Source organism: Lathyrus oleraceus, chromosome 6 (assembly GCF_024323335.1).
Source record: "Lathyrus oleraceus cultivar Zhongwan6 chromosome 6, CAAS_Psat_ZW6_1.0, whole genome shotgun sequence".
Taxonomy (NCBI): Eukaryota; Viridiplantae; Streptophyta; class Magnoliopsida; order Fabales; family Fabaceae; genus Lathyrus; species Lathyrus oleraceus.
Window position 1 is genome coordinate 75,456,464 of NC_066584.1, and position 8,658 is coordinate 75,465,121.

General features: G+C 35.4%; 1 protein-coding gene across 1 annotated transcript; it reads left to right on the forward strand.

The window, feature by feature from the left end:
* The first annotated feature begins 2,099 nt into the window (after positions 1–2,099).
* Positions 2,100–7,965, forward strand: LOC127091854 (glutathione reductase, chloroplastic/mitochondrial). Its single transcript, NM_001426953.1, has 11 exons — positions 2,100–2,649; positions 2,867–3,092; positions 3,203–3,481; positions 3,576–3,752; positions 4,457–4,510; positions 4,587–4,735; positions 5,911–5,974; positions 6,081–6,251; positions 6,345–6,482; positions 7,056–7,151; positions 7,602–7,965. The coding sequence occupies exons 1-10, from the start codon at positions 2,291–2,293 to the stop codon at positions 7,095–7,097; spliced, it is 1,659 nt and encodes a 552-aa protein (NP_001413882.1). The 5' UTR covers positions 2,100–2,290; the 3' UTR covers positions 7,098–7,151; positions 7,602–7,965.
* Positions 7,966–8,658: the final 693 nt, after the last annotated feature.

The following is an 8,658-nucleotide window of genomic DNA, read 5'->3' on the forward strand; positions in this document are numbered from 1 at the left end:
TCTTCAACATTAACTTGTTTGAGATAACGATGAATCAATGTAGAAACTCGAGCTCAATTAGGATCAGATGGTCCTGCTTCGTAATCAGGAACTAGCACCTCTCTTGGCGTATCACAATGGGGCGGGACCAAACGAGGATGCGAAACACTATAATACCATTCCATGTATCCATCATCTATATCAGATGGAGTGGTGGCCAATGCTGTCAAACGGATCACAACAACAACGCTCTGATGGTGACTAATCCACTCAATATCAATATCAATATCATTAGCCATCATACAACTAGAAGGTGAGGGTGGAACATACTGCCTGTATCCGAACTGACGTATACATCTGTCAGGCAAGTATGGAACAACTACGTCACCCCACTTCATATACCCTGTACAGACATAACTCATCAAACTGACACCATAATCTATGATCCTCGAATGGACGCCATATAACATCGACATGTGTTAGCTCATCCAAAATAAGTCGCAAGTTATCCACCTTCAGAACTCCTTGCGTATAAGACCATCTCATCGCTCGAGGAAAACCAAAATTATAAGCTGGTTTCCAATTCTCTCCTCTTTTTCCAACAGTTGGAAAATACTCGTGAATCCAACAATGTCATAATATAAAAACATAATAAACAAAATAAATTAAATTAATATACTAAATAAAATTAATTAACATATAATAAACAAAATTAAATTAAATACATGTAGGAAAGTAGGATATCCATTGAGTTGCTTACAACTGAACATGGAAGCATCTCCGAGGTGTAAAAGGTAACCAATGCAGCTGCTCCCCAACTGTATCCCGAACATCTCTCTAAGTCCGTAAACAGTAAGATGTATCGTGCCTCGACAAGCGTAAAGGTTTTGTCGATAAAAATTGTGAAATCCACCAACATCAGCAAATATGTTCTAGTCGCATATGCCCAACTAGAAGCAACTCTACACACTGTGAATAAACCGTATAACCACTCAAACTTATAGTAAGAACCCCTGTAGCTACGAACATGTGTCTGTGCCTCAATCCGTGACACTCCTAAGTAATCAACAACAAGTTCAACAACAACCTCTTCAGTGACATCTTGAGGGTTCCGGAACACACCCCTGATGGGCAAGTGAAACAGACAAGAGACGTCATCTAGAGTATTACTCATCTCACCAAACTGCATGTGAAATGAAGATGTCTCTAGATGCCATATCTCCACAAATGCGGATACCGGGGTTTGTGTCTATCTTCGTCAAACTGGTTCTCTGAAGTGAAGATAATCCAGACCTAGAAACCCAATTCTCCATTTGTTGTGGAAAAGCTTGTGGAACCCTCGATGTCAGCTTAAGCCTGTGTCCAACAACCTTCAACTCTTTCTTCGGACCTCTCTCCTGAAAACAATTAAAACCCATATTATAAAACACAATATAAAATATTCAAATATTATTCAATATCAAATATACGTTGCTTACTTACTTCACCGAACCATAAATGCCGAGCAACATGATGCTCGTACTTTACCAAAAGAGACGTATCATACGACCCTCCTGGAAAGCCAACCGTCCTTGCCTCGTCTTCAAGCCACTATAAAAAAAAAACTAAAATGAAAAAAATGCACCGAAACACTTCTTTAAAGAGTTCCGGTGTGAAAATCAAACCACAAATTCGTAACACTTTTAAGAAGACTTCCGATGAAAATAATGAAAAATCAGAAGTCTTTTAAGAAGAGTTCCGGTTCAAAGTTTGAAAATCAGATGTCTTTTAGGAAGAGTTCTGGTGAACTGGAGCTAACTAGGACACTTACTAAATGTGTTTCGATGTGTTAACTGTGAACCAGAAGACTTACTCAATGAGTTCCGGTTTGCAACGACGGATGTGATGTTCCGGAAATCTTGAAGCGAAAGTGAAGTAAAAAATGAAAAATTCAAATATATAATTTATTTATACGAGGACATTTTGGTCCCAAAAATTATAATATAGCGATAGAGGAATAATTGACCGGGGGGGGTATGAGATACCATCCGTAAATCAATGGATAAAAAATGCATTTAAATAAAAAAAATCTTAATCATTAATATCATAGTATTATCTGTACGACTATAGAAATATATCTTTTCATTTTGTATAATTGAGATTATTAAACAAAGCTTAATTTCTAGTAGTAAAGTATACTAGGTAAGCCCGTGAAGAATCCGATTCTACCGTGGCAACTGCCAAAGTCTAACTTGTATTACTCCACCGAGATATCCGGATTATCAAGGTGGTTGGTTACTAAGCACCACCGGGAACAGAGAGGGAAACTCTAATGAACCAAGCAATGGCTACTCCACTTTCTCTCTCTTGTTGTTCTCCAACTCTAACTCGCAGCACTCTCTTCTTCACCAAAACCTTTCCATTTTCTCGCTCCTTCTCTACACCTCTCCCTCTCTCCACCAAAACCCTAATTTCCCTCTCTCCACCCCATCGCACCTTCGCCGTCCGCGCTGAATCCCAAAACGGCGCCGACCCCGCCCGCCAGTATGACTTCGACCTTTTCACCATCGGCGCTGGAAGCGGAGGCGTCCGTGCTTCCCGCTTTGCCTCCAATTTCGGCGCTTCTTCTGCTGTCTGCGAGCTCCCTTTCTCTACTATCTCCTCCGATACCACCGGTGGTGTCGGCGGCACGTAAGCTCCTGTTCACTATTAGGTTTCTTATAATTGTAAATATCAAATTGAATATGTGCTTAATGAAGTTACTTTGATGATTAATGAGTTTCAACATGTGATATATCTATTAACTATTTACTGAAAGTAATTATTCACTTTTTAAACTGTGTCTAAATTTGGTTGTAGACAAAGTTATTTCTCTTCTGAAACCATCTTAACGCATATCTTTGTGCAGCTGTGTAATACGGGGATGTGTCCCTAAGAAATTGCTAGTCTATGCCTCAAAATTCTCTCATGAATTTGAAGAAAGCAATGGTTTTGGATGGAGATATGACAGTGAACCTAAGCATGACTGGAGTAGTTTGATTGCTAATAAAAACGCCGAGTTGCAGCGGCTTACTGGTATCTATAAGAATACTTTGAAAAATGCCGGTGTTAAGTTGATTGAAGGCCGTGGAAAGGTGGGATTATTATATGGGTATTGGATCCATTTCCAAGTATTAGATAGGTTTATAATTGAAAAAAACATAGTTTTTTTGTGTGCTGATATTGCTTTTGTAATAATCTACAGATTGTAGATGCTCACACAGTTGATGTTGATGGGAAGTTATATTCAGCGAAACACATTTTAGTTTCAGTTGGAGGTCGACCCTTCATTCCTGATATTCCTGGAAAGGAATATGCAATAGATTCAGATGCTGCCCTTGATTTACCATCAAAGCCTCAGAAGATAGCTATTGTTGGTGGGGGTTACATTGCCTTGGAGTTTGCTGGTATCTTTAATGGTTTGAAAAGTGAAGTTCATGTATTTATAAGACAAAAGAAGGTTTTGCGGGGATTTGATGAAGAGGTAAGCAATCATGGACAATACATATTATTGAATCGTTACTCCGTGTTAACCGTTAACTATTCCTTTACATTCAAATTGCTAACTATGTCTGCAGATTAGAGATTTTGTTGCAGAAAATATGGCTCTGAGAGGTATTGAATTCCATACTGAGGAGTCTCCTGTAGCTATCACTAAGGCAGCTGATGGTTCGCTCTCTTTAAAGACCAACAAAGGTACTGAGGAAGGTTTCTCTCATATTATGTTTGCCACTGGACGCTCACCTAATACTAAGGTAAAAAAGTTTTTTGATTATGTATTTTTGTTATTTTCTTGTGATTGGCTGTTTGAAAACTAATAAGTACCAACAAATAATATTTTTAGGGGTCTTGCTAACGAGTGCCCCAAGACTCTCTTTAAGCATTCCAAATAAAGAAAATATTCTATAAAAAAGTTAACCATTTCAATTTCCGAAGCATTAAATACACACATTTCCAAGAAAAACTTGCAATTTTAAGGTCTTAAAGAGTGCCCAGAGTGCGCATTTCCCTATTTTTAGAATAGAAAATAATTTGGAGGGCAGATGTTTATTTCTGCCTAGCAATAATTACCTTCATTCAAAAAAGTCATTGAAAAGGGATTGATAAAGAGAATATAATTGATCAAATAAAAATAGTTTAAGCTTAATGTTATTTGTTCACTTAAATGTCAATGTTTTCCCATATCCACATTTAGGATATACAATTTTCTACCTCTTTTTAAACATTACACGTTCAGTTCCTTGCATAATCTTACATGAATAATTTTGTGCTGATGCTGAAAGCTAATTTCCATATTTATCAAAGATTAGGAACTTCTGAACTCCAGTGTGATTGCAAGCTCTTGAAGTTTTTTTTTGGGGTTAAATTTGGCCTTTTCAATTGTCTTTTTATCTTATACATGTAACAGAAAGAGATAATAACATTGAGGATTCATTTATAAACTATAATTTCACTGCAGGATTTGGGCCTGGAGTCTGTTGGTGTGAAAGTGGCTAAAGATGGATCAATAGAGGTAGTGTAAGCTTATCATTGGTTTTTATATGATAAATATTCATATGGTCATTTATTGTTATTTGTATGTCGCCCAGGTTGATGAATACTCTCAAACATCGGTTCCTTCTATTTGGGCAATTGGAGATGCTACAAATAGAGTAAATCTCACTCCAGTTGCTTTGATGGAGGGAGTGGCATTAGCAAAAACTTTGTTTCAGAATGAGCCGACAAAACCTGATTATAGGTAATATACATAGTGCATCATGCTAATTTGCTCAACTTGAGTGAATTTACCAGTGTGTGGCTGGCAATTTTATAAACTAAATGGCTTATTGGACATTATCACAAATCCGATTGTTTAACCATTTATAACCATCATGCTGATCTTTCTCAACAAACCTTGAATACAGTATTTTGTTTAGTTTTTATTTGTTTGAACTTTGAAAAGTATTATGTTGGGCGGTTAAAAATCTAACACGAGAATAAAATAAGTGTAGTAGAGATGAGGATGTTGTGGTGGATGTGTGGTATCTACAGGATAAAATTAGAAATGAAAATATTAGATAGTGCCGGGGTGTACCTATAGTGGAGAAGATGGTGAAAAATAGACTTAGGTGGTTTGAGCATGTAGAGAGAAGGCCGGTAGATTATGTAGTAAGGAGGGTAGACCATATAGAGAGAAGACAAACAACTAGAGGAAGGGGAAGACCTAGAAAGATTACTAGAGAAGTTATTAAGAAAGATCTCGAGATTAATGATTTGGATAGAAGCATGGTCCTGTATAGAACATTATGGTGAAAGTTGACCCACTATCAGAGAAGTTATTAAGAAAGATCTCAAGATTAATGATTTGGATAGAAGCATTGTCCTTGATAGAACAATATGGTGAAAGTTGATCTATGTAGCCGACCCCACTTAGTGGGATAAAACAAGGTTGTTGTTGTTGTTGTATCAATCTTAGATGATTAATAAATTGACAATGGGTTTCTAATATGAGTCTGTATGGAGAAGTTTATTCCTCCATTGTTTCTTAAATGGTCAAGAAGACGGTTAAATCCTTGAATATTTGTGTAAAATTTTGAAGAGAGCTTACTAGTCTAAAAGATGTGGAAAAATGGAAAAGGCTAGATGTTTTTTTTACGAGGTTTGATATTTTTGGTTTTTAATGTGCAACTGTGTAATCAAGCTGCTTTCTGGTGACGGTTGTTGTAGTTGCTGCTAAGTGCTAAATATGCAAATTTTGTTTATTTTGCTACTCATTTGTGAATAAATTTATGACTAAAATTTCCTTTTCGCCTTTTCATTTTAACAAAACTTACTCACATTCCTAATCCTGCTTGTAATGTTGAATAGTTGCATATAGGCTGGCCTGTTTTTGTATTTCATAGTAACAGATTGTGTTATATTCATCTTTTCTAGGGCTATACCTTCTGCTGTGTTTTCCCAACCACCAATTGGAGGAGTTGGTCTTACAGAGGAACAGGTGAATGACCTATGGCATGCTGAATCCATTGAGATCAACGATCCTCTGAATATTTTAATAAATTATGCAGATTATGCTTTTACTGACATTTTGTTTATTTGCACAGGCTGCTGAACAATATGGTGATATTGACGTTTTCACAGCAAATTTTAGGCCGATGAAGGCCACCCTCTCTGGGCTTCCAGACCGGGTTTTTATGAAACTAATAGTCTCTGCAGAAACAAATGTTGTTCTTGGATTGCACATGTGTGGAGAAGATGCTGCTGAAATTGCACAGGTTTTTGTTGTTGCCGCAGATGTTTTCTTATATTGCTCTGATAATGATCCATGAGGTTAAATTCACGTAATTGTAAAATTGCTTGTTATGCAGGGGTTTGCAGTTGGTATTAAAGCTGGATTAACAAAGGCGGACTTTGATGCCACAGTAGGCATTCATCCAACTGCAGCTGAGGAATTTGTTACCATGAGGACTCCCACTAGGAAGGTTCGAAAGAACCAAGCTTCACAGGTAAATCAAGGTCTTTGCCCGTGTCTTCCATTAATATCTTGTGCAGTAATTGTCCAGCATTCTATTCAACAAGCTAAATGTTTTGATGATTTATTAACCATTAATGTTACTCTGTAATTGGGAATTGGGAGAGACTACATTTCTTAAAAGCCAAACACGGCTTCCCTGTGCAGACCATAATTGCTTGGCTCTGTTGATCAAATCAGTAGCCTGCACAACCCTATTGCCTCACGGGGAAGTCTAGCAATATAACACTTGATTCTTTTGGGATGAAAAACCATTTCATAATTCACAGGGAGATACTTTATGGTACAAAAACCGATGCACAAAAGATAGCATGAACGGCATGATTTGATAGTAGTATTTCTCTTTTCATTTCTAACCACCTTAATATGGTTATCAAAGCACATCCTATTGGTTAAATTTCTTTTGTTAAAGCTTTTCTACCAAACATTTTCGCAATAAATAATAGAACCTTATGTATATTGTTTGAACTTATTCTCAATTACTATTTTTGTGAATCTGTTTAGTAAACTGTATTTGGAATGTTTGTTTGGTTTCAATATATTCTAGGGGAAGTCAGATTCTAAAGCAAAAGCTGTGGCTGGATCTTAAGAGTATTAATTTGCTTCAATTATTATACCCAAAGAAACTTGCTGAGGCCTTAAGGTAAAAATGAACTCTTTTTTGAGAAATAGTACATTTTTTGCTTAGATGCTGCATTTTATTTTGTTGCAATTAAGGACTTCTATATGATATATGACAGTAGGAATAGAGACTAGGTTTTAGTGCTCTTCTCTGTTATGGCCATCTTGTGATTTTGGACATTCAGTAACTTTTTTGCTCGAATTTAGTTCCCAAATTTTCCAACTGCTACAACCAGGACTTTTGGATTTTCATCAAATTCCTATACCTAAAAAAATTGATTCTCTCGACCCAATATGTCAAGAATATATGTTTATAGGAGCTGTAGTCCTTACCTATGCAACATGTTTTTGTTCTGCCTCACATACGCTTGTTATCTTCTAATATACTATTAGTGATCAATTGGACAGCTAATAAATGATGTACATTAGTAACTCTAACAGACTAGTTGCCTTTTTAATAATGTTTATGCAGGCAGGTTATTGAGTTTTCGAGTGATCTCTGTCAACGGAGCTTTCAAGACAATTCATGAAATAGCCTGCAGAGCTCATCTGGAAAAGGGGAGCAGTGGAATTTTGCGAGCTATTATGTGCAATTTGTAATTTATTTCTCACCTTTTTTACCAATTTATTTTTCACCCTAACCTTACCCATTTGTACATATTAAGATGAAATTTCGCGAGGTACTTTGATGTTAAATAAAATAATCTATCTTATGTAATTTGAAGCAGTTGGAACTGAGGCAAGGAGCATGGCTATAATTAGATTTAAGTAGAATATTAACTTTTCAAATCTTTCGCATTGGAAGCTGGATTAGTAAATCCCGCACAAAATGGGATTGGGTAGATTGATTCATTCAATTTGTGTATTGAAAAATGTAATTTGTCTTGCTTCAAAACACATCATCTCGAATCAAATTTGGCCCTATATTCTCAAAACAACAGCTTGAAATTAGGAAGCATTTCATTTTGATTAGCAGGACCAGTCCTAGGCCATGTCAGTACACCTCAGTGAAGACAAAATAGAGCAGTTTACTATAGATATATTCAGTTATGTATTGGAACCAACGTTGTCAACTTTTTTTTGAAAAAGTTGATATTAGTTGAGTGTTGAAATTAATATTTTTTTATGTAATGGATCACTTCAAATTTAAATTGATTTATATTGATTTACAAATTAATACTAAAGAGTTTAAAATAATTTTATTTATGAATTTTGTTTAAAATAATTGTTAAAAAATTAAAAAATTAAAAAATATATTTTGAAATAAACCATAATAACATTTTTATTAGCAATAATAATATTTGTTAGTCAAACGATTCAAATAATGGTAGTCAAACTGCTTAAATATTGATTATTGAAAGATAGAAGTGAAATTTAAATAACAAAAAAGTAAGGTACAAATGAAATGACAATTAATATGGTAACTAAAGTATTTATGAATGAATTTTATAGAATTTTTTTAAATAATCACTTTTTTTTAAAATTTAAATACTAAAATAATCAAATTTTCAAATTAATTATCAAAATAA

What these genes read in the sequence shown, in the direction of transcription:
- LOC127091854 (NM_001426953.1), top strand. Translation starts at nt 2,291, where the DNA reads ATGAACCAAGCAATGGCTACTCCACTTTCTCTCTCTTGTTGTTCTCCA. An exon ending in ACCGGTGGTGTCGGCGGCAC is followed by an intron (nt 2,650 to 2,866) that starts GTAAGCTCCTGT and finishes ATCTTTGTGCAG; the next exon opens with CTGTGTAATACGGGGATGTG. An exon ending in ATGCTGCTGAAATTGCACAG is followed by an intron (nt 6,252 to 6,344) that starts GTTTTTGTTGTT and finishes CTTGTTATGCAG; the next exon opens with GGGTTTGCAGTTGGTATTAA.